The sequence below is a fragment of the Penicillium expansum genome (assembly GCF_000769745.1).
Source record: "Penicillium expansum strain MD-8 chromosome Unknown contig224, whole genome shotgun sequence".
Lineage (NCBI taxonomy): Eukaryota > Fungi > Ascomycota > Eurotiomycetes > Eurotiales > Aspergillaceae > Penicillium > Penicillium expansum.
In genome coordinates, this window is record NW_015971275.1 from 979319 (window position 1) to 1004373 (window position 25055).

Genomic DNA, 25055 nt, shown 5'->3' on the forward strand with positions numbered 1-25055 from the left:
CTTGGCGATGTACATAGCGACGCGTGCCAGTTGCAAACAAAGCAAACATATATCAATTCCCCAAGTCACTTCAGCTACAACTACCAGTACGTTTATTTAAGTCTGAGAAGAGAGAGAGAAAAATGATGAAATGGAATGCAAATGAAATTGGCTGAAATGTTCATCTATCCAACTCCAGTATATCCCCAATATTAGAATCTAGACGCCGGACGCCGCCAACACTTAAAACGCTTAAACTCAACAAATTATGCCTGCCATCCTCTCGTGGGATGGCAATCCGGACACCCAAAAACAATTGGAATGCCATTCCAGACCCAGACGTGCTCTACATCATGGGGTATCGCTCGCCGGGCTTTCAATTCAGCCGCAGCAGCAGCAAACCAGATATCTTGCACTGAACTATGCAAGTTCTGCGCAGACGCGCGCGCAAAAACAACCGAGTTCATATGATCCTTTTCATACTTCGTCGTGTCCTGATAGAAGTTGTACATAAAATCCTTGCGTTGTGTTCGCTGGCTCCCACCATCCCCGATCTCAGCAGAGAAAAACTCGACGATCCGCACAAACGGCGCCAATGTGAGCAACGAGCTAATCCACGAGTCATCGATCTCAGCTTGTCTATCCGGCGACATAGCGTAGCGTATATATGAAACAAGTAAATGCATGCAATGATGTGTCGCAACCAACGCCGACGTGTTGGTGAAGGGAGGGCTTTGGAGGATCCGGGTTTGTAGCTCGCGGTACATCCTCTGGCGCACCTCGAGTGGGAGCGGGACAGGGAGCTGGCCCGCCTCGTATTTTTGTACGAGCATGTTCGTGTGCTCACGTCGGGCGGACGCATATGATTCGAGGAAATAGAGTGTATAGTACCTAAGTAGAGGAGAGGTCAGTAACTTGTTGGAGTGAAGCGATTCTCCACTGTTCTTACATGAGTGGTGCAAGGTGGAACCGTATGCTAGCTATGCCACGTTTGACAAGGGCGTTACGCTCATTTCGCTTTGCAGGAAACGAGGCCTTCATGACGGCCGGTTCAGTCTGAATGAACCGATCAAGGATCCGATCTGCTAGGTAGTGACAGAGTCTTGAACAGAGCATTTGCCTGCGTCTCAGCCCATGCAAGTATTTGAAGGTATAGAGATGGCCGCCCCTGGCGCTTTTGGACGGTGGGAATAGATCCGATAACAGCACGACATCGTCGCTGGGGCTTCGAGTATAAGTGCGGTCATCATCGATTGGCGATGGAAGGGTACCGTGGCGACGCAAGCGAAGATACTGCCGAACAATCTCATGTTCATTCCTGGTGAGTAGTTGGCAAAAAGCCTTGCAGACGAGTCTCAGCGGATGGAAGTCGGTGATGCCGGAATATGCGAATATGCGGATTTGAATCTCAACGGGGAGATCCCATGGGGAGGAAGCTGGAAGATCTGCAAGGTCATTTCTAACAGGGGGTGAGCCAGCGAATTTCCGCAAATTGTCGCAAAATATCTCTCACCTTAGAGACGATCCGCGCTGGTCCTTGGCACCCGCTTTTCTCTTATTGTGAATCGCAGCCCGGACTTTTTGAACGGAGAGGGCGAATTTGGCAAAGCCAGTCATTCTTCAGCCCTGCAACACATGAATTGACTGGCTCCCAACGAGAGGCGCACTTTGCCGGGGCTCATGGAGATAAAACAGGTTGACTGAAGGGGGCAATCTTAACTAGGCTCCATAAATAGCACATGACTAAGCCATCGATGCCCCCGAGGTCTGGGCGCGGAATGCATTGAGAGGTCGACTGGCATTGTAGCATCCGAGTGCAAATTAAATGCGATACCCCCGGTGAGACATGTCAAGCTTGGCTCGTGTGGAATAAAATCAAGTCGACCAAATCGATTAGACAAAGTCTCCGAAAGTAACATCCGAGATGTTAAATATCATAGTTCCACCTAAATGTCGGGAATGATCTGATAAGAATATGATGTAGGGAGTAAACAAGTTTTCATATCGACTAAGTAACCTACGTTGTGCAGAACAAACTGGCCAGGGGATAGAACCCTTGCTAGTCTTCAGGGCTAGGCCTGGGCAGCAATTACGTCATCCCCCAATGGCGTGCCCAAGGCAGCCCTGGAGATATAAAGACTGACCTTTCTAGACTCAGTACCTTCAAGCATATTACTCCCAACTTACAAAATGACCAGCAATATTCTCATCCTAGGTGCTACTCGAGGACTGGGTGCCTCTCTGCGGACATTGTACTCCGCAAAGACAGCGACCCATGTGTTTGCAACCTCCCGGTCCTCCAACCCAGAGCCAAGCCCAGGTGTCACCTGGCTGACAGGAATTGATATCTCTCAGCCAGATGTGGGTCAAAAGCTTGTTTCGCAGCTTCCATCTACAAAGCTTTCAACAGTCATCGTCAATGCCGGATACTTTGGCTTTGAGACATTTGATTCTCCCGACTGGGAGAAGCAGGTTCAAATGTATACGACCTCTGCGATTGGTCCCGTCTTCGTGGTGCACAATCTCGTCAAGGCGGGGTTGTTGGATCAAGGTAGTAAAGTAATTCTCATCAGCAGCGAGAGCGGCAGCATCACATTGCGCCACGAGAAGGAAGGCGGGGGTAACTTTGGCCACCATGCCAGCAAGGCTGCTTTGAATATGGTTGGGAAGCTTTTAAGTCTAGACTTGAAGCCGAAGGGGATTGCAGTTGGTCTAGTGCACCCCGGATTTATGCGGACGGAGATGACGAAGAGCGTTGGGTTCGATAAGTACTGGGATGCAGGTGGAGGTAAGTGACCAGTACACTACTATTACAGGCCTTATAAAAAGGCCTCAGAAATATGCTAGATCTAATCCAATATCTTTTGAAAAACAGCCGTGACGCCTGACGAAGCAGCGAAAACACTTGCGTCTTTCATTGAAGGATTCGATCTTAGGCAGACCGGAGAATTCTGGGCGCCAGGAGGACCAAAGTAAGATATTTGATTCTATTAGTATCAGACACCATCTAATTTATTCATGACAGAGATATCGGCACCGCAGAAGATGTTCTTGGGAAGAACCTGTCGACTCCTTTGCAACTTCCGTGGTAGAAAGTGGAAGGATAAATATGACCTACCAAAGCCACAAGTCTCGCTTCCTTGCTTAAATACCAAGTGCCAATTAGAACATCCATTTCAATCTAATCAAGGCTGTGCATGCGGTCTCGCACACATAAACACCAAATCCCTCCCCATGTCCTTTCGCTCTTCACGCCCGACAACTTTCACACCAAACACATTCGTGTAGAAAGCCTGCGTGCGCTCATCATCAGTGAGCAACATAATCCGACGTAAATACGGCATGTTCTCCTTAGAAAAGGTCTCGGCAACACAACCCACAAGCCATTTCCCAAGTCCGCTGCCTTGGTACTCGGGAAGAACGTAGGTATCCGACAGATAAACAAATGAACAACCATCTGTGACCACGCGAGCAAGTCCAATCTGCTCAGTGTTCTCCGGAGATGGGATGGTAGAATCGTTTACAGACTCTACAGGTTCGGTCCACCTGTACACGCCGAAACTCAAGGCGCCGTGGAGCATCTGCCAGAGCACCTCCTCCGGAAAGGGCTTTTTGATCCAGTAAACGAAGTCTCTAGCGTATGCGGCATTGACTGCTTTGACGGAGAGTAGCTTTGGTTCGGTTGAGATGAAGAATTCGCGGCTGGTCTCTCGTGTCCATGTTTTAGGTGAGAGTCCACTTGTTGGCGGGGTAGAGGACATGGCGGATCTGAAGAAGGCAGGGTGGTTGGTGGTGGGATATGTTCGAAAGTATGTGCAGTTGGGTCCCAAGAAATGAATGGTATCTTGAGATGAATATGTTGTATAGTGGTAGTTGAAGAAATTGCAGTCTTATTCCTGGTTTGTCATTTGAGTCATGCGCTAAACTGCCCGCACTTGGATCACGACACTCAGTCTAATAAAACAATCATGCGGCAACATTTCGGCGAATCAACAATTATTTTCCGGAGAAGACGGAATGAAAGTGTAGAGCACCAAAAAGAACAAAATTTTGACATTAAAATTACATGGGTTTAGGCCAAGAAGCCATTGTATCATGCCCTGAAAGAGAGAAATAAACCAGAATCCATCCATCCACCCTTCCCTAGGCATTCTTACCAAATTGCTCATAGCTAACTGCGATCTCATCCGTCCTTTCAATACCTGCAGCACCCTGAAGAATATTCTCATTGCTAGCGTTCTGTGCGCTATTTTTCAAGACGCCGGTGTGGTGAGGAGTACTCTGCTCGTTGATTGAAGATTCAAGGCCGGCCTTTGAATAAGTACTCCTTCCCCGACCACTGCCATAAAGTGGCAATCGATAGGAGGTATCTCCAGAAGAGCTGCTCCTGCCATCCGCTCCGTATCTGACATGGATGTAAAGGGGACGGAGGACGGGAATAGACGAGCACATGATCGTGACGCAGCTCTCAGTGGCAGACCAGATGAGCATTGGTACCGTATCATCTACTGTTAAGTCAGATATACCGTCACGAAAAGAATATTCAGAGAACGTACATATGTACTCCGATGCATTTAATCCTGACAGGGCTTTGGTGCGGATGATACCGCATGCTCCAGCACTAGGGCATGCTCGTTAGATTAATACTCAATGAGGGTGGAGTATTCCTAGACTCACAATACTCCAAGACTAAGACCACAGGCAACGGTGATCTTTTCCTTCTGTTTCATATTGAGATCCCAGACAATGAACCAGGGAAGAATTGCAAAGGCGAAGTCCGCGGCGACAAACCATGCTGTAAAACCCCAGGATTAGCATTCATGTATACAAATCGGGGGCAATTTGGCACTCACATCCAACAGTGTAACCAACTTTGGAAAAGTCGAGCCAACAATAGCCTGGCGTGGTTGGGTTCCAGGATTTCTCAATTGGAATACACTGCACTATAACCGTAATGCTAGCAAAGAGTGTGATAAAAGCAGTGATTGCAAGACAAGCCCAGATAAACCAGACCTGGGCTTTGCTCCGCACAATTCGAAGAAGGAATACGCCAACAGTGGCTTTTCCCACGCCAATGACCATTAGTCCAGCTACCTGGCTGAATAGCTCATACTTGACAGCCGTAAAATAGGTAACTGGATCACCGACATCAGCGTATAGTTGCCCGAGACCGTAAAGAGTTGCTTCTGTGACAAAGGCCGTGTAAAGGACTTGAAGAACCTGCAGTGTGTTAGAACTTGCATAGCAAAGGCGGTATTGCGGTTTGTTGTTCTTACCAGTGCAGTCAAAACTAGATAATCATCAAGACCGACGGAGTTGAGAACGTGTTTTCGCGTGTAGAGCCTTAGCCCCACGAAAATCGCAAATACAACAGCCTCCACCCAGAGAACCGCATTGGTCATGGGCCCTAAACCTCCGTACACACCCATATTCGAGATAACCGCGGGTTCAGGATAAGATAGAAGGATTGTTGAGTGGTAGACACAACGCTACTCCAGACAACAAGATAAGTATAGAATTTTTATCTTATGTTCTATACGTTGAGATACATCAATTTCTGTTGAAGACTGAGAGCAAAGGTACGCCAGTCCTTCCGCCTTGTCCCTTGCGGTCTTGTTTATGCCAATGATCCGCTGCAATGGTACACTATTGAGTTTTGAGCCCTATCAAGTCTCATCGAAGACCCATATTAAATTGAGATTGGCATTGATTTCGGCTTAATAATACGTAATAGGGCCTAACATTCGATCATGAAGATGACGATCTTATGAGCTATCTATGTAACATGAAGCCCTTTCGAATGTCTGACATGAAGTATGAAATCGCCTTGAGAAACGGGCCCCGGGGAAATCAAGCCGCCACCCGTGCCGCCCAGGTATGCCGCACTGCGCTAAATTGGTTGCCTCCCTTTCATCTGTTATTTTGCATGCTGATTCGATCTTGATCTTTTGACCATCGCTTTTTCGCGCAAGGGGAATAATATGCTATAAAAATATAGCCTATGGATCTAATCCAGGGTCATGAGCTATAACATTTGGTGGAGACCCCACCATAATGATTGTCATACTACCACTAGAATTGTTGATACAAATTGCAGCTCTACTGCAAAGTGATAAACTTTTGCTGTTTCCATACACTTCTATGTGTCGCTCCTGGCAGCGGCTTTTGAGCCTTTGATCTTCGCCAGCCTTGCCATATATAGTAACGATGGGCACAAAGAAGAGGGGCAACCTGGGATTTCTCTGTCACAATTTCGAAAACTCATATCCAATGATCACGCTATACCGCGAAACTGGATCCGCAAGCTGGAATATGATATCCTCCTGTTAACTCCCTGACTGGACCACACAAATCGTGGAGGTTATTGAAAAATAATTTCACGCTATAGATGACCCAATCAGGAAGGCTGATATGCGAAACCGAATGGTGATAGGATGAATGGGAGGTGAGGATTGAAGAACACTTCCAGCGACTTTCCATTTGGCTGGGCTATGCGGTAAAATGTATGCCCTGTTTAAAAGGCCTAAATTTTGGATTTGAGGAGACATATGAAGTTTCCAATCTGGCCGCCCAACTAAAGTATACAAGTTGGGCCTCTTAGTTAGGTTTACTAAACATCATCTACCAAAATCGAAATACGAAGTAATTCTTGAGATCATCATATAATGTATGCAGTATATTAATTCTACGAGATGTGTCTGGTGGCCACACAAAAGTTCAATGGTTTTAAGGTTTTAACAGATCTGTGCTCTGGCACAACCTTTCCATTGGAAGCAGTGACTCGCATTTCCCCGGCTATGTCCCTTGCAGTGATGTGGCATGCAGCGATCATTTCTAAAGGTGGTTAAACAAGTGGATATCCCCTTCAGAATGTAAGCTGTCACGAACCTAATCGAGTGGGGATCTAGACTGAGAACTGTAGATACTGGTAAGTCCAAGTCCTGAATCAAAGTTAGCTTTGCACATCTGCCCTAGCCAGGTAATTCCGATGAGAATTGACCTTGGCTAGGGAAACGCCCTGGAGGTCATCTCGCGACGGTTGGTGTATTTCCAACGGCTCAGGTCACGCATATAAGGTAGCTCGAACCGTCAATTTGATTGATATTATTTTCTTATTATCTCATGAGCCTACTACAAGTTTCTCAATTCTTCAAGTTTAGGCCAAAATTGGAAGTGCAACATGCCATCTCAAACAGAAGTCATTGCAGCTCTTGATGCCCCTAAGCCTAAATGGCTTAGCGGTAATGGAGCAGAGCACGTCCAAGCTCATGCAGCAGATCAATTGCCGTTTGAAACCGACAGAATCATTGGCTCCCTTGATGCTGTTGAACCTGGGGTGTTTGGCGGCAACGAAGTCGAACGTCTCAAGGTACGCGCTGCGGCACGTCGTCTACTTGCTAGGGTGGAAACACCATATGAGCGTGCCTGGGGCTTCTGTTTCGAACAGCCTGTCGTTTTTGCCGCTTTACAGACATGCATCGACTTGGGCCTTTGGAAGTCCTGGACAGGTGCTGGGGGTGAGAAGTCTATCGACGAATTGGTTGAATTTACCACTCCCACTGTTGATCCAAACCTTCTGCGTAAGCTTTCTCTTCATACTATTTATACTTTAATTCACTAAGGCTCATAAAGACATGCAGGTCGATTGTTCCGCTTACTAGCTGCTTTCAATGTGGTTGAGGAGACAGCGGAAGACAGATTTAAACCCACTCCGTTCTCGAACGCTATCGGCGACGAGAGCACCAAGGTCCGCGCCTCACTTCAGGCAGCGTAAGAATACATGTACCCTATTCTGTCGATCTAATATCATACTAACACTTTGATGTTTCAGAACGAATCAATACCTTTCGGCTGGCCATAATTTGCCAGCTTATCTAGCAAAGATATCGTATCAAGAGCCCACGGATGTCAATGCGAATAACCACTCGGACAGTGACCCCGACGGTCTCAACTTCTTTGGACGATTGCAGAAAAGCCCCGCTTGCTTTGAAGCCTTCAATGGCCACATGGAGGCTTGGACAGCATGGAAAACCCCATGGACTAAGGTCTACGATACAACAAAGCTGCTAGAGGGTGCCAAGTTGGACGATGGCTCTCCGTTCGTGGTTGATGTTGGTGGTAACACTGGAATTGACATTTCTCACGTTCTTGCAAAACACCCAGATCTTCCTGCTGGATCACTAGTCCTGCAAGATCTTCCCGAAGTGATTGCCAAGGCTCAAGTTGATAAGAAGATTACAGCCATGGTTCATGATTTCTTCTTACCTCAGCCAGTGAAGGGTAAGAACGATCCCGATACAGAGACTTCGGTTTATTTACTAACAATCAAACCACAGGGAGTCGTGCATACTTTATGCACGCAGTTCTTCACGATTGGCCAGAGGACAAGGCTAAGCAATTGCTTGTGAACACCAAAGACGCGATGACCAAAGGCTACTCCAAGCTTTTCGTTTATGATATTGTTCTTCCGCCAACAGGAGCGAGTATCAGTCAGGCTACAATGGACGTGGAGATGATGTCGCTGTTGTCGGCTTCCGAGCGAACACAAGGGACTTGGACGAAGCTGTTGAGCGACGCTGGATTTAAGATTGTCAACTTTTGGCCTGACCCCCAACAGTACGAGATGGTCATTGAGGCCGAGATTGCCTAGATTTGATGTACTCTTATGATTAAAGCGAGGACCTTCGATAGCAGACGATTTTTGTCAGGCTTTACTGTGATTTTTGACAGTGACTGCTGTATCTCGAGGATCTCTGGTAGAGGATAAAGTGTCGGGGTCCACAGATTTATTTTCAGGAAATTCATTCAGCTGGTACATTTTAATTCTTTTCGTCCTATACATGCAATATTTAGTGAATTAATTACTTGGCTTGGTGGGTGGGCTTTATCTAAAAGGAGCAAGTAAGAAAAACGTAGTATACAGGATGGCGAAGGCTAATACATACTTGGCGGACGTTTGTCTTGCTTTAACCTCTTTCTTTGAATTCGGACATAGAAATACATTTAATCGTATAAGGAATATAGTTGATATTCTATTCCAGAACTTGGAAGACCATCTTGGATACGCTGGCATATACAGAATAGGCAGGTTTTTGGAATATTCCCCACGAGCTCTAATCGGCCGAGATATCAAATGGCGACATCCCAATTTCAAACAAACTACACCCCAACATTTACTCCAACCGAACTCCGCAATGGCGTGGCGAGTGGAGATGATGGTGTTCACGATAACCCCCTCGGCACGTCATCACGGACCGCGATGGTGTTAGCGACATCAAATCAGTCCCCAGAACATCACAATATAGCCGCATATCCGACTCCAATATTCCAAATGAAGCAGTTTATCAGATTCGATATGCTGAATTGCAATTCGCATTAGGTGACGTGTAAAACGTTTCACATGACGTGCAGGACGCGCGGGGGTGCAAGTATCTACAAGAATGCCAGAATATCCAACTCAGTACGACAGCGGTAGATTTTTATGCTGTGATTTGTGATTGTTTGAAGACTTGTCACAAGAAACGAGAAGATATCAAGCCATCATGACTCTTGTGCAATCCCCCGAGGTGGCTCTTCCCTTGTCGAATATCGGACCTACCTCAGAATCGATCAAAGGTTCTTCAGACCTGAATGGACCTACTACTGTAACAGTGGATAGTGATATCAACGGATTGTCAGAGAAGATTGAGAATGTCCGATTTGAATTAGAGGAGCACCCTGTTGATGTGGTGCGACCCATCAAGGTTGGTATTATCGGTGCGGGTCTTGCAGGGATTACTGCGGGCGTGCTGCTCCCTGCGAAACTCCCAGGACTTGATCTTCGAATCTATGATAAGAATGCCGATGTGGTATGTTATTTTGTCAATGGATGGATTAGTTCGAAGCTAACCACATTCTTTAGGGAGGCACATGGTACATTCTCCATTCTGCCCTTGTCTTTTGTGTGAGAGGGTTGCTAACCCGTATCTAACAGGTTCGAGAATACATATCCCGGCGTTCGCTGCGATATCCCTGCACATGTATATCAATCCAGCATCTCGCCAAATACCCAATGGACGGAAGAATTCGCCCAGGGAGAGGAGATCAAACAATACTGGCAGGGTGTTGCACGGGAGCACAATGTGTACCAGTACCTTCGCGCGGGACAACGAGTGCAGAAGGCGGAATGGCAGCCCGAGAAAGGCAAATGGAATGTCACTGTTGAACATGTGGATGGCTCAAAGGTAAGAAATGGTTGATGTTGATCTTTGAGGTTCTGTGCTTACATATATGCAACAGATCTATGAAGAAGAACTCGACGTGGTAATCAATGCCATCGGTCATTTCAATGCCTGGAAGCTACCCGACTATGAAGGAATCAACGACTACAAGGGGAACCTATTTCATTCCTCTAACTGGGATCCAAGCATCGATCTGAAAGGCAAACGAATTGCTCTTATCGGAAATGGCGCTTCCGGCTTGCAGGTCCTACCATCCATTCAACCATTCGCTAGCCATGTTGATCATTACGCTCGGAATCCAACATGGATTGCAGATTCGTTCAGCAGCGGAAATGTGGGAGTCCGTCGACTGGAGGCAAATCTGTTCTCCGAGACACAACTAGAGACATGGAAAGATCCCAAGGCGTATCTGGAATACCGAAGGGATGTCGAAAAGGGATATTTCCAGCGCTTTGGAGCAATCTTCAAAGACACGCCAGAAAACAACGAACTGCGTGAGAAATGGACCGCCCTGATGCTACAGCGGATTGCAGGCAAACCCGAATTAGCAGAGAAGATTATCCCGGACTTCCCCCCAGCGTGTCGTCGCCCAACACCAGGACCCGGATATCTAGAGGCCCTATCCAAAGAGAACGTCGATTACATCCAGACGCGCATCAAGCGATTTACTGAGAAAGGCATTGTGACCGAAGACGGCGTGGAGCGAGAAGTGGACATCACGATCTGCGCAACAGGAGCCAACGTCGACCACGCACCGCCATTCTCCATCATCGCCGACGGAGTCGACCTCAAGCAAGCCTGGAAACAAGACGGCAAATTCGGATTCCCGTACTCATACCTTGGCTTCGCAACACCCGGATTCCCGAACCTCCTCTGGCTCGGTGGACCATACTCCTCGGGACACAGCGGGACAGTTCCCAACAACGTCGAGAACCAAGTGACATACATTGCCAAAGTGCTGCGCAAGATCCGCACGCAGGGAATCAAGTCCATCGTCCCGTCTAAGCAAGCGGCTGATGACTTCGTCGAGTACTGCGACCAGTTCTACCCGCGCACTGTGTGGTCGGCAAACTGTAGCTCGTGGTATAACGGTGGCAAGCCCGGGTCTCGGATTCATGGTCTCTTCCCCGGTAGTGCGTCGCATTCGAATTATATTCGTCGAGACCCGCGTTGGGAGGATTGGGAGTATACCTATGTTAATCAAAGTGGGAATCGGTTCGCTTACTTTGGTAATGGATGGACTTCGAAGGAGTTGACTCCCGATGCGGAATTGACGCCTCATTTGAGATTGCCGGAGGAGCTTAACTTGAAGACTCACATGGAGGGATGGTGGGATGTTTGATTTGATAGACTGGATGATTCCAATACATGAGTGTATTTTCTATTTGGAAATAGAAATACCTAATGATGAATTAGCGTTGAGCAATACTATTCTTATGATGTCCTTTTGACTGTTTACGTTTCCATAGCCACTCCTAAACCTGTCAGTTCCAATACCTAGACGCCTAAATTTTCGAGTTAACGAGAACTGAGTTGTTATTCGGCCAATTTAATACATTCAACAATGACAAGGGGTGAAGCCATATGATATTCTTTTTATAACTATTGCTAATAGCAGCAAAACCTTTCAAACTTTGTTCTAATACAAATATGCTACTAATTCGACTCCTCCAATGAATAAGGAGGCACTTCCTGACCCTCCTTCCAGAAGTATTTCGCGCCAGGGTGCGCATCAGGTAGTCTGGACTGACCCTGCTTTCCGTACATGTTCTCGCGGAAAGTTCCACCCTTAACAGCATAGTCCGACCAGAACAGACCACGACGCTGCAACTCCGGCAGGAGCAAACGAATAACATCATCAAAGGTATCAGGGAGACTAGCATAGCTGAAATTGAACCCGTCAACATCGCCAACAGTCACCCATCGCTCGAGCTCATCAGCCACCGTTTTCACACTACCAATGATCTTAACACCATTACCACCGAGCACCAAATACTCAGCAATAGTCTTCTTATCCCACTTCTGGCCCTCAGTGCCAGGCACCGTACTAGCCCAGTGGTTCACCATACTGCGAACAGCAGGAAGCTCAACGAAACGGAAGTCCTGATCATCAGAGTATGTCGACAGGTCGTATCCAGTCCAACCACCGAAAAGAGCAAGCGCGCCCTCCCGATCGCCGTATGTCTTCAACTCCTCGAACTTAGCATTCGCCTCCTCATCCGTCTCGGCAACAATCACCAAAGCACCCGCAATAACCTTGATATCCTGCGGGTTACGTCCGATCTCCGCAGCCTGCTGGCGGATGCTATCAACAGAAGGACGAACTAGCTCTGGCTTCTGCGCATGCAAGAACACAGCCTCGGCATGCTTCGCCGCGAACGCCTTACCCGCCGTCGACGTACCGGCCTGCAGGATAAACGGCGTGCGCTGGGGACTGGGTTCACAGAGATGTGGGCCAGGAACCTGGAAGTATTTCCCTTTGTGATTGATTTCGCGAACAGCCTTTGGATCCGCATATGCCTGTGTCTTGCTCTCGGAGCCCTGCTTCCAGGATACGGCATCGTCTCTCCAAGACGCCTCCCACAGCTTGTAGGTCACGTCGAGGTACTCGTCCGCGATACGGTAGCGCTCATCGTGCTCGACCTGTGTGTCAAGACCGAAGTTGCGCGCCGCAGAGTCGAGGTATGAGGTAACGATATTCCAGCCGATGCGGCCGTTGCTGAGGTGGTCTACTGTTGAAAAGCGTCTTGCCAGGGCGTAGGGGGAGTCGTATGTTGTTGAGGCAGTTACGCCGAAGCTGATTGATTCTGTTGCTGCTGCCATTGCGGGGACGCTGTAGAGGGGGTCGTTGATTGGGAATTGGGCGGCGGCGGGGATTGTTGGGGAGAGGTTTGAGGGACCTCTGTATACATCGTAGCCTCCTAGGACGTCTGCGAAGAAGATGGCGTGGAATTTGGCATCTTCGAGCTTCTTGGCTAGCGCAATCCAGTGCTTGATGTTCTTGTAATCTGCGCCTTGGTCTGTTGGGTGACGGAATAGACCTGGGTTTAGGTGACTTGGCGATTGCATTGCAAAGGCATTGATGATGAGTTGTTTCTTTTCGGAAGACATGGTGATGGTGATTGTCTGTCTGAGAAAGGAGGATTGAATTAATTGTTTACTATTTCCAAGAGCTCTGGAGGGGTAGATTATATTTATTGTCCCTGCAGGTGTTAGTATGCGTTAACCCCGCGGCGCATTGCCGTGAGACGCGCAAAAAGACGTGCAGTTGGAGGTCGATGGCGTCAGCATGCAATTGTGGGGGTTGCACATAGCCGATGGCGATTGGGGTCTGGAGGATTCCAAATGGATACTATTTGATAACAGAGGTTGCACTTGTACGATTATCTTCTCTCGTGCGAGTAAAGTATGGCGTATAGCGCAACATTATCCGATATGGGAATGAGGGATTTCTCTATACTTCCTATACTTGCTATAGTTTTCACGTGGGAATATGTCCATCCTTGCCATTAATCATGATCATGGTAATGGTAATGGTCAATTATGTAATTGATTTCTTCTTTAGGATGTTGTGTCTACTTGATGCCCTAGTAATATATATTTGCGTTCGGTACCTTGAAATGAGGTTATTACCCGATTTGGTTAATACTTGGAATATAGAGTATGAAATAGTAACCCCAAAAATCAAACATTTGTATTATTTTTGATTCTACTCATATTAAAACAAGAGATAGAACAGGATGAAAACTGTAATCGGTCGGTATAGTAGATTACCAAAAACAAAAACAAAAAAAAGAAGTGCATCATCCGTGAATCGAACACGGGCCTCGTCGATGGCAACGACGAATTCTACCACTAGACCAATGATGCTAGTTGATGTGAGATACTCAATTATTGTGTATTACTAGCACATCTGCTCTATCATGTACAGATACAAGGCGCATTAAAGTTCTCCTCTCTCCAGCCCAGTATCCACCCGAACCTCTTAGCACTGCCTTCCAAAGTTGGGTTCGGAGAGTTTTCCGGGCACTGCCTTCTGGGTCTTGGGGCCAAGGGGGCCAAACATCATACACTATTGGTTATTTAGACTTCCAATATATTTTACGTACTCCGTATTCGCTCTCGCCTTAGGCCTCCAAGGTCCTAATGGTTCATGTGATGGGCAATATACGGCCTTTCCATGGCATGGCAACGATGGGATCTACCTTTGCCCTGCGCCCTGGAACTTGCAAAGACATCTAGAAGAGATATCCCGTGTGGAACACAAACACCTATGACGATGCCCAGACATGCCCGATCGGAATGCGCAATGTCCGCGATGCAACACAAGATTCGAGGAACGGGAATGGAAGATTACCTTACATCTACTAGAATATGTACATGGTTTCCACATACTTGAAGTTATAGCCACTACTACCTTGATAGCTCGCCACACCTACTATGTTGTATATCAACTTGTTCCAGTGAGTTCGTGCTGCAAACAGCTATGACGAGCATAGCGGGTATTCGGCCCCCAATCTGCATGGACCAGCGTCGCCCGACCAGGGACTCAGCCTTGGGGAAGGGAGAGGCTTAGAGTTATCATCCAATCATATTGAATTCTGTGAGTTGACATCAAAGAGGTGGTTCCACTGCGGAGAAGTGCAGGGCCGTTCTGTTGTTTATCTTTTGAACATTTAAAACCTTGTGATTTCCCCCCTTCTTCATCCCTTCCATATCAAATATCCAACGTCCTTAAAACTACGATAACACTTCAACCATGTCTGAAAACGGCGCAAGCACCAGCAAGGCTCCCGTCAACGATCGTAGAGTACATCAACCTCTGGTCGATGTCCAGCCATTTCGCATGAGCGATTTGCAGCCCAAATACGCGCACCAAATCAACCATGCTGAGGATGATAACCCCGATGCACATGGCTGGTACGCCGGTTTGAGTGAGTTGTGCAAATCCCCATACGCGCTGTGACTTTCGTTCTAACCATGTTTCGTTCAGTCCACACGCTGGGTGAATGTATCGGATTTTTCGGAGCTATCCCCTGCTGCATCTGCTGCCCCAACCCCTTCAAGCCTGTCGAGCAGGGTGCAGTCGGTTTGATCTCGCGATTTGGACGGTTAGTGATCATCCTCTTGATCATGCCACTCGAATATAATTCACTGACAATGATTATTATAGCTTCGAACGATCGGTCGATCCCGGTCTGGTCAAGATCAACCCGCTCAGCGAACACATCATCACGGTCGATGTCAAGATTCAAATCGTTGAGGTACCCCGTCAGGTCTGCATGACCAAGGACAACGTCACCCTTAACCTGACCTCCGTCATCTACTACCAAGTGGTTTCTCCCCACAAGACCGCCTTCGGTATCTCGAACGTGCGACAAGCCCTGATCGAGCGCACCCAGACCACACTGCGCCATGTGATCGGCGCGCGGGTGTTGCAAGACGTGATCGAGCGCCGCGAGGAGATCGCCCAGTCGACCTCGGAGATCATTGAGGAGGTAGCAGCCGGGTGGGGAGTGAAGGTTGAGTCAATGTTGATCAAGGACATAATCTTCAGCAACGACCTGCAAGACTCGCTCTCGATGGCGGCGCAGTCGAAGCGTATCGGTGAAAGCAAGGTCATTGCCGCGCGCGCCGAGGTCGAATCTGCCAAGTTGATGCGCCAGGCTGCCGATATCCTGTCCTCCGCTCCGGCTATGCAGATCCGCTACCTGGAAGCGATGCAGGCTATGGCCAAGACTGCTAACAGCAAGGTTATTTTCTTGCCTGGAGCGGCCCCGGCTGTCGCCGGTCAGTCCCTGCAGACGCAGCTTAATACCGCTGAAAGCTTTGGCGAAGGCCCTAGCAAGTACGGCGCTACCTCTCAGGGTGATACTGGACTCCAGCATGCAGTCAACGCCCGCGTTGTTGAAGATATCTAGATGTGATCTTGATGCTTTGTCTGCATAGTGTCCTCCCCCCTTATTTAATTGGTCAATTGCTTGCATGAAGATATGACCCCTTCCCTCGATTTGTGATTTACCTCGTCCTTTCCGGAAAGTGGATCCCTTGAAGTTGTTCCTCAACAGCTTATTTGTCTGCGCTCCCGGAATTGTATTGCTTCTGTATTATGGCTGGATGTGATTGGATCCATGACGATACCCACCTTCGTTTGCTGCTTTTATCACTGTTTTAATGTCTTTTATGACTGCTTTGGTCCTACTTACTTAGTGTAATGCAATGCAATCTCCGTATATTTTTGCTTACTTTCTATCTGTCGCACTTGGTATACCTAGGGCCAATCAATAATAATGGACTCCGTACGGATATGAAAAATCGACTCATAATTTGACTGTAGATGTGGAGAACGTCCACCGTTTATTCAAATGACTTGTGAGAGAAGGGTTCCAGCTTTTCCTATTGCTTATTATTTGTAGTTTTGGATTTGACTCTTTTTATCTCTTCCCCGAAGTACGTACATTAATATCTGTTGAGAAGAACCCGAGTCATGCATTATTTTGCCTTGGTCGTCGAAATCCAGTGAGAAAAGCTCAGCAAGCAGCCCAGAATCAACCTGGGCTGCATACTTTGGACTGGACTGGATATACAGGCTACTATAGAACACTAGAGGTGATCTATTTCTACTGGCCGCTGTGATTAGTTTATCAAATAGTTTAGAATCTATTATGACTGTACACTCTGGGCTGGCCTGGATTTGCAGGACAGAATAAAACACCAGAGGCTGTTGAATAGAGCACTACGGGACTATGCAGCATGTGAAACTTGGAGAAGCTGGGGGAACACACTTCTACATCGGCCTCGCTTTTGATCTTAAGCTCAACATCTACATCTTTGATTCCAAGCCCAACATCTACTTCAACGTCATTTTGGTCCTCATCGTCTCAACTTCCAGGTGGTGTCATCGCCGGGATCACTGTCGGCAGTGTTCTTGGGGCCATCGCATTCCTGGCCATTATTTTGTTTTATTTTGTGCGAAGGAAAAAGGAAGGAATCCCGAGAGAGAATGAAGCGGGAGGATTCGCGATAAATCTTCGCCCGGTCTCTCGTCCTCGATAGCTCGAGGATCGCATTCAGACTGGTGTTCGGAGTGTTGCACATGAGAAGGAAGCTGGTTCCCAGGATATTAGGGCTGAACTAGCAAGTGAGCTGGTGGGGTGAATAGTGGATTAAAATAGCGAAGATGTAAGATATGTAGAAATGACTATCGGCTGATCTCTTTTGTTTACGCTGTATAGATCTCAGACCAAAAGCGGCCAGGAACTATACCCAAAAGAGTACAACACTATACCTAATAAGGAAAGTAGAAGGCGGTGGGGCGTGGAGATATCGATCCTCCCCGCGGAGGCCAGCTCTCTCTTCAAGCGTGAATTGACCTTGAGCCAAATTGCCAAAGCTCCTAAATCAGAGCTTCACACAAATGGCATCACAAGCATATAGCTCGTCAGCTCGAGCTGGCGCCAAGCCATCGAACCAACCCATTGCACCCCCTAACTTCACCGACCCGAACTTCGACCCAGCCGACTTCCTCAATGACTCTCTATCACCACTGACTGTGGCATCATCACAACCTAATGCCTCTCGGTCGCCTGGATCTGTGCCCCTGACAGAGCTGTCTGCGCAGGTCCAGTCCCTCCTCTCCCAGATTAGCGCCCAAAACATCCGTCTCTCGAGCACATTATCCCAACTCACCGACGAAATCCTCCGAAGCGGCGGACGATTAGCCTACGAAGTCGAAGTCCTACGGGGTGAGACAATCGGGCTATCTGAAACCCTAACCGAAGTTCTACGCGACGATATAACAAAGTTTGTGCCGGAGCCCTCACCAGAAGACGGAGCCAAGACCGAACAACCCGAAGAAGATGCGCCAACGAACGAAGACGAGTCAGCAGAAAGCCCAGATGGCAAGAACACACCCGTTGTTCCTACAGACCCAGAATATATAACAAACCTCCGCACGCTGAACCAAGTGCGATCGCGCCTAGAAGACGTCGTACAGACCTTCGGCGACGCAATGAGCTGGCCGCTGCCTCCCTCCGAGATCTCATTCTCATCATCATTCATCTCTGTCTCAGGACCAGACCTTGGCCCCGAGGGCCAAGACCGCGAAGAAAAGGGTCAAGAAATGATGAAGAAGCTACGAACAGAAGTGACCCAGCTACTCGACAGCGAGGGCGGAGGCTATGCCGGACTGAATGCTGCCAACCGCCGCGTTGAAGCCCTGCGGAACCTAGCGACTGTGTGGAATACATCGGCTGAGGAAAAAGCCCGTAATCGGTTCGTGGATAGCCTGGCGAATATCGTCGAGGATCGACGACGCACCTTGGACCAGCAGGCGGATCAGAACCAGCGAGGACAGTCTAAATCCAGGCCTGAGGCTCGGCGGGATAGTGACAGTGGGGCACCGGCCGGTGGACTATTCCGGAATTTGCAGCGTTTGAGAGAGGAAATTTACTTGGAGTGAGACAATGGGATGTACATAGTACATAGGGTTCTGGGATGTCTGTTGAGCTGGTTCTCTACATGTAGACTTGGACCTAGCTGTATAGTATGCTTTTTTTTTACAACCAATCTCGTATCTGCAAATACTAATAGTGGAAGGCTTTGGCAGGTGCTTACGTAGTTGTTATGTCTCCTTAAGTTATGAAGATTAAGTGGCAATGTGAGAAGAGCTGATAATCTACCTATAGCCTATACATGTGTAGTAGGTTTAAAGATGTAAAAATATTTCTTACTCCAACATTGTTCACTATGGAAGGGATATGTGCTCTTTATAGCGATCTAAGAGACATATCTAGATTTAAAACCACATACCATCCATCGTAGGCTCTAAATATTGATAGTTATAATCTACATATGTGGATTTTAAATAAACCGCAACTATACAATAGAGCGGAGATATACATACTCCGTATTGTCCCAAGGTTGTATGTGAAGCTTAGATGTAGCCAAGGGGTCCACGAGGTGACGGGGTGACGGGATGTGGCACCGGAAACGTTGCGCCGATCGCAGCCTCTCTCTCTCTCTCTCCACCTCCAGGGTGATTGCGTATTTCCCGTTTGGATCCTTTTGGTTCCTAGCATCTTACAATGTTCCATATTGCTTTACATAGTAACTGATTCGACTTTATTTTTGCATGATGGCGTCAGAGGATGTGCAACTACACTTTCAAGATGCCAAGTCGAATCCGATGCGGTGGCATGTCTTCAAGCGTCGGTCACGGACAAACCGGGTTAAAACAATTGGCTTGTCAGTGGTTGCATTGTTCTGCTTCTTTCTTATGATACGGTCTTCTTCAACGGTAAGGATCGCTTTCTGCTCCCCAGACATGCTATGATTGCCGGGCCTAAAACCGAAGCTGACAACCTGCCTAGCGAGTCGACCCGGACTTTTGGACCAAGTTTCCCTCTCGCCATCCTTTCCCTCAGCGCCCGGAAGACGCCCAGGTCCTCCTCCCTCCTCGCACCGATATTAATGTCACTGCTGCCCTCCCCCACCATCTGGACAAGCCCAACCCGCGCCTACATGTCCTAATCCCAGCCTCGCAGAGCTCGCGCGGCGTCTGCCGAACGCTCACGTCAGCTATGGTCCTTGGATACCCACCGCCGACATTAATCGGTTACGGGCATGAATCCCCTGGAGCGACCGAGGCCGAGCGCATGGTGGACCGGATTACGCGGGCGCGCAACTACCTCCGAGACAGCAAGACCGTGCATGACCGCGACTTTGTGGTGATGGTGGATGGCGCAGACAGCTTCTTCCAATTGCCACCGAAGGTCCTAGTGGAGCGGTTCCAGGCTATCATCAGGGCGAACAACCGAAAGTTGCGGGACAAGTTTGGGTTTGCAGAAGTGGAGGGCGAAACGGCTGGGGCTGCGCCTGAGATGGTACAGAAATACACCCAGCGCGTTCTTTTCGGCGCAAGCAAGATTTGCTTCCCCGGGTTGCTGGACGACCCCGGTTGTGTATCTGTCCCTGAATCAACTCTACCTCCGGATGTATATGGCTGGAAGACCGATGTCTACCCGGATGGAACTCTGAACCGACCCCGGTGGTTGAACCCCGGAGCGGTCATTGGTCAGGCCGCGGATCTGCGTCTGATCTACGATGAAGTCCTGCGGCTGGCTGAGGTGCGCACGAACAAGTCTGGAGATTATCAAGCCCTGACACAGATGTACGGACGGCAAGAGGTGATCAGAGAACTAGAGCGGCGGCGAACAGCCAACGACTTCAAAGAGTTGCTCTATCGTATGGTGGGCATCTCAGATGCAGCAAAAATCACCGGAATCACCCTACGACTGGAGACCGGTCACCGTTACGAGTACGGCATTGGCGTCGACTTCGAGTCACAACTCTTCTTTAATCAGATCATGTCCCGCAAGGACGTCGAATGGGTCAAATTCGCCAACATCACGAAGATGTCCGCGTTGCAGATGCAACACGGCGTCCCACGCGAACACCGTCTTCTCCTACCACAGGACATCGCAACGCTCCCCAACCCCTTTGTCCAGTCCCGCTTCGCAAAAGAATCAACCCAGCGACCAGTATGGAATGCCACATTGGACAAACTCCCGAACCCGCGCGAGCGCACCTGGCACAACATTTCGTTAATGACGAATGTCCACTCTGCCTCGGTGCCGGTAATCGCCCACCTCAACGGCGACCCCAAGCTCCGCAACACCTGGTGGGAGAACATGTGGTTTTTCCCATGGGGACGCGCCCTACTGCGGAAATATGTCCGCGACTCACACGGGTTCGATGCGGCACAGTCGTCACTCCTGGGCGGACAGGACTGGTTGGAGGTGCGTGGAGGCCGAGGTGGGATCTGGACTGATGAGCATACCTGGATCAACTTTGCCGAGGTCTGCAATGGTCAAGAAAGAGATCTCTTTGACGATAACCTCGGACCCTGGGCTAAGGAGGTTGATGACCCAGATGATCCGGTTTATAACCAGTATGGAAGTCTCATTTCTGGGAAGGAAGAGAAATTCGAGAAATTCGACTAAAGCTGGACTTTGAGTTGTTATTCTCCCCCTATTACTCACTATATCATTCTCAATGGATGGATCGCTGCTGGGTTGTTCAGATCTCTTGTCCAGCTCGCCGTGCCACCAAACCACTTGCTCTGCGCTATATCTCCACGTCGAGTTCCAAGCATACCGAATTCTGGACATTATCCGAGTTTTGGAGATTACATTGATTTTTCTTTTCTTTGTGCATAAACCACTACTATGATGGCGTGGCCGGATTCACAGAAGAATTCGGATTTATTATTATGTTGAAGCTGGTGATTCTTTCGATTGTTATTAGGAATACCTGTACATTAATGGGACTTTGTATGACTGCAGACTGCAATGCAATAGTCTGTTGTATAATACCATCATAGATGGGATCCTGGAAGAGATCGGCTCTTTGGTGAGGTTGGCGTATATAGAAAGCAACAGAATGAACAAGTAGGAAGAATATTTCTTACATTTGATATTTCCCTCTAACTTGTACAAGAATAGTCGGCCGCGTCGACAGATGTATGTTGAGCCCGAAGATATCAATACGTATCTTTACGACTAAGTACTGTTCGTGTCTACCTATATAGATGCAAAATATGAGCGATCTGATTTGTTTACAGAGTACGATCAGTGTGGAGTTAGCAAATGCTGGAGCGAAGGTGAGATTTGAGGTTTTGTGCGCTGTGAAGCTTCGTCATTGTAGCCCTAGAGAAGCTGTCAACAGTTTAACGTAGAGACGGGTTGAGGTAGTCCACGAGTGTATTTCTATATAGCAGCTGATAAATAAATCTAATACCCAATCTCAAGCATACTAAATCATACACAAGCAGCTCAAATTCCCCTCCAACCTAAGACGAAGTGGCTTTCGCACCAGCCAGCGAGCTCACGGGGGTCGCACCAGGGTAGAAGGAAGTCGGAATAGCAGGAATAGGAATGGGCGAAGCGGTACCAAATGCCGTCGCCAGATTAGAAGCCATAGTAGCAACAGAGTATCCAGAAGGAGCAGACTTGACAGTCTGAGTAGTCGTGTACGAAGTATGCTGATCACCACTCCTCAGACACGCGCCGGAGCCATATGCACTCTCACAGTTGTACCACTGGTAAGCGCCGGTCTCAGTCCACATAGCGAAATCCTCGATGGTGACGTCTGTGCAGGGCGCGCCGTCCGCACACTTCACTTTGATGGGGCCGCGCTGAGCGCCGTTTGCTTCGGTTCCTTTCCAGTTCTTGATTGTGACGTTGGTGAGTTGAACGCCATCACCGGATACCTTGCTCATGCTGCTCCAGGCGCTGTCGATGTCGAGGGAGTAGGCGTTGCCGTGGCCTGGTTGGTTAGTAGGTGTGCTGGGGAGATAGCTGGGGAAGGGTGTGGTGCTTACCGATGAAGTTCTCGAGGACGAGGTTCTCGACGTAACCGCTGCCTCCGTTGCTCTTGATCATGTACATCTGGTTTGACTTCCAGGTGTAGATGTTGCGGTAGGTGATATCGCTGATGTCGACGCCGGTGCCGAGTGATCCCATGGCACAACCACCACTCCAGTTGCAGTAGACGTTTTCGACGAGGATGTTCTTGGCGGGACTCTGTCTTGTCGTTAGCCATGCTCTGTTGTCGGCAGTTCTTCAAAGCCATACCTTGACAGTAACACATTCATCCTTGTTGGTGACCTCGACCTATTTGGTGTTAGCAACTTCCCTCCATAACCTTGAAAGGATAGAATAAATAACTAACATCGTGAATCCAAATATTAGTAGACCAAACATCAATTCCGTCCAAACCACCCCTGTCACCACCACGAATAGCAAGGTTATAAACCTCACCATTCACACAAGTATCCAAAGAGAAATGGAAAGCAGGCGCATCAACAAGAGCAATATCATGAACCGAGAAGTCGGTCACATCAAACAGTCTCAGAATTCGCGCTCCACTGGTCGATCCCGTCTTATGGTACTCATATCCATACCCCTGGATGGCACCCTTGGAGGTAGAACTAAACAGCTCAAAGTCTGTGGTATGCTTGACCATAATCATGTTTCCCTGATCGGTACCAGTCCGATAGAGAACGCCATCCAACTGGATAGCACAGTTATTTCCACCTGACAGAGTCACCCAGGACTTGAAGGCGTAGTCACCAGACGGGATGTAGACCACTCCGCCGCTCCTGCAGTCTGCCCAGGCGGAGGTGATGGCTGCGCCGATATCGGTCGATTTGTCTGCTACAGCGCCGTAGTCCAGCACATTGCAAATTTTGTGGGCGGATTTAGCGGCGATGGTGGTTGTTGGCCCGACTGAACCGCTGAGGTAGGCATTTGCGAGCAATGGCGCCAGGCCGATTGCGATCACTGAAGGAAAGTACATATTGAAACGAATGAATTATAAAATGAATGAATGAATGATAAGAAACGAAAGGAATGGTTAGGGGAAATGTAAGTTCAGATCGGATTCTAACTAAATATATACAACCCCCTGGGTGTAGACAATATCACAGATTGGTAATAGTCAGTCGGCCCCATATCCGCTCCCCGACAGCCCTATGTTGTATACTCCGTAGTGTGGGCTGTTCTTCTGAAACCCTAGCCAAGCCATCATGGGGTTGATACATAGTGAAGATTTGCGGGAGCGTATAAAGAGCCAAGGTTGAAGCTTGGGTGGAGGCTTTCGAGGTGAATGAAGGGTGAGAAGGGCCTGAAAGGGAGTAGAGCGTTTTGCGTTGAGTGATCTGAAACGTAAACTCTTCAAATGTTGACGCTAGCGGCCATTCTCAAACACTTTATTTCCACTTTCCGTTTAGCATCTTTGTTGTATGTTGTATGAAATTTTCATTGGCTTATTTTGGTAAATATAAGCAGCCCCTGATTCTGAAAAGTATGTTCTTATGAATTTCAAAAATTTTATGAATTGTTATGTTATCTACTCCGTACTCCGTCCTCCGTAAGAAGGTATATATAGACGATGTAGCTCCGCTAAAGGAGAGTTACTCGGAGTATAACCCCTAACCCCACACATATTTAGACTACTTCGGGTAAGCCGGCATTTGGATAGCATTTTTTTCGTTATCTAAACCAGACTCTAGCCCTATTTTAAGGGGTAGAGACTAAGACCTTAGAGGAATTATTTCGTTACATAACAGAGATATCATCGTAATTCTACTCGCAAGTGAACATACATTCAGAGGACACTATCAGGAGCCCAGCCATCGGGGTTCTCACGCATATAAAATTCCACATCTTGATCCGATCCACAGTATTTTCTGTCGAAAGCTATGTTACAATACATGACTGGGAACCCGAGTATTCAACACCTCGGAAAATACATGGACCGCTATGATAGTGGGCCCTATACAAATTGCATATTAAGCTTAGTCAGTTATGCCCTAGCAAATTGTCAAATAGGGGATTCTTGTCATTTTAGTTAGTTAGAGTTATATACATCTGTCATTTTGAAACATATATTGCTGTACCGGTGATTTCCGATAGTTATGAGCCCGGAATTATTCTATTCGAATAGATCTATCTATATATAGATTACCTTTTAACCTCGCCGTCGCTGAATCAGTGGATAAATTGATACCTAAGTCAACCCCTGAATTGTCGAAGGTAACCCCTGACTCCTCGAAAAAGTATCGGAAGTTATTAATATACCAGTATTAATATAACTGATTTATATCTCTCTGCGATATCCTCTCGCGTTATATTAAAGGATATAGAATCATAGGATTCCTAGCTACTATATATTAAATCGATTGCTGTTTAGTATAATATATAGGAGTTATATGACCTATCCTAATAAAAGGCACTAAGTTAATTAATGATACCTATACTAGTGTTATTAATTAAAGATACTAAGAATAAATAC

At 47.8% G+C, this 25055-nt stretch overlaps 10 protein-coding genes across 10 annotated transcripts; 6 read left to right on the top strand and 4 right to left on the bottom strand.

Annotated features, from left to right (window-relative positions):
- Positions 1-245: 245 nt before the first annotated feature.
- PEX2_069790 (F-box protein) lies at positions 246-1596 on the bottom strand (the record flags this gene model as incomplete). The annotated part of the gene is made up of 3 exons (XM_016744250.1): positions 246-870; positions 929-1438; positions 1493-1596. The coding sequence occupies 3 exons, from the start codon at positions 1594-1596 to the stop codon at positions 246-248; spliced, it is 1239 nt and encodes a 412-aa protein (XP_016599963.1).
- Positions 1597-2169: 573 nt separating this feature from the next.
- Positions 2170-3071, top strand: PEX2_069800 (oxidoreductase, short chain dehydrogenase/reductase family superfamily; the record flags this gene model as incomplete). Its single annotated transcript, XM_016744251.1, has 3 exons — positions 2170-2767; positions 2855-2951; positions 3005-3071. 3 exons carry the CDS (start codon positions 2170-2172, stop codon positions 3069-3071), a joined length of 762 nt encoding a protein of 253 aa, XP_016599964.1.
- A 93-nt stretch (positions 3072-3164) lies between these two features.
- PEX2_069810 (uncharacterized protein) lies at positions 3165-5408 on the bottom strand (the record flags this gene model as incomplete). The annotated part of the gene is made up of 6 exons (XM_016744252.1): positions 3165-3823; positions 4137-4487; positions 4536-4600; positions 4657-4774; positions 4833-5199; positions 5256-5408. 6 exons carry the CDS (start codon positions 5406-5408, stop codon positions 3165-3167), a joined length of 1713 nt encoding a protein of 570 aa, XP_016599965.1.
- A 1751-nt stretch (positions 5409-7159) lies between these two features.
- Positions 7160-8629, top strand: PEX2_069820 (Winged helix-turn-helix transcription repressor DNA-binding; the record flags this gene model as incomplete). Its single annotated transcript, XM_016744253.1, has 4 exons — positions 7160-7559; positions 7620-7749; positions 7811-8259; positions 8316-8629. The coding sequence occupies 4 exons, from the start codon at positions 7160-7162 to the stop codon at positions 8627-8629; spliced, it is 1293 nt and encodes a 430-aa protein (XP_016599966.1).
- Positions 8630-9112: 483 nt separating this feature from the next.
- PEX2_069830 (flavin-containing monooxygenase) lies at positions 9113-11541 on the top strand (the record flags this gene model as incomplete). The annotated part of the gene is made up of 5 exons (XM_016744254.1): positions 9113-9243; positions 9638-9827; positions 9881-9891; positions 9953-10202; positions 10258-11541. 5 exons carry the CDS (start codon positions 9113-9115, stop codon positions 11539-11541), a joined length of 1866 nt encoding a protein of 621 aa, XP_016599967.1.
- A 314-nt stretch (positions 11542-11855) lies between these two features.
- On the bottom strand, positions 11856-13310 carry PEX2_069840 (LLM class flavin-dependent oxidoreductase; the record flags this gene model as incomplete). Its single annotated transcript, XM_016744255.1, has 1 exon — positions 11856-13310. One exon carries the CDS (start codon positions 13308-13310, stop codon positions 11856-11858), a length of 1455 nt encoding a protein of 484 aa, XP_016599968.1.
- Positions 13311-14958: 1648 nt separating this feature from the next.
- PEX2_069850 (slipin family protein) lies at positions 14959-16120 on the top strand (the record flags this gene model as incomplete). The annotated part of the gene is made up of 3 exons (XM_016744256.1): positions 14959-15133; positions 15193-15310; positions 15373-16120. 3 exons carry the CDS (start codon positions 14959-14961, stop codon positions 16118-16120), a joined length of 1041 nt encoding a protein of 346 aa, XP_016599969.1.
- A 1496-nt stretch (positions 16121-17616) lies between these two features.
- On the top strand, positions 17617-18660 carry PEX2_069860 (uncharacterized protein; the record flags this gene model as incomplete). The annotated part of the gene is made up of 1 exon (XM_016744257.1): positions 17617-18660. The coding sequence occupies one exon, from the start codon at positions 17617-17619 to the stop codon at positions 18658-18660; it is 1044 nt and encodes a 347-aa protein (XP_016599970.1).
- Positions 18661-19335: 675 nt separating this feature from the next.
- On the top strand, positions 19336-21202 carry PEX2_069870 (glycosyltransferase domain-containing protein; the record flags this gene model as incomplete). The annotated part of the gene is made up of 2 exons (XM_016744258.1): positions 19336-19497; positions 19571-21202. The coding sequence occupies 2 exons, from the start codon at positions 19336-19338 to the stop codon at positions 21200-21202; spliced, it is 1794 nt and encodes a 597-aa protein (XP_016599971.1).
- An 848-nt stretch (positions 21203-22050) lies between these two features.
- rhgB (putative extracellular rhamnogalacturonase) lies at positions 22051-23558 on the bottom strand (the record flags this gene model as incomplete). The annotated part of the gene is made up of 4 exons (XM_016744259.1): positions 22051-22526; positions 22582-22783; positions 22835-22873; positions 22932-23558. The coding sequence occupies 4 exons, from the start codon at positions 23556-23558 to the stop codon at positions 22051-22053; spliced, it is 1344 nt and encodes a 447-aa protein (XP_016599972.1).
- Between the last annotated feature and the right edge of the window lie 1497 nt (positions 23559-25055).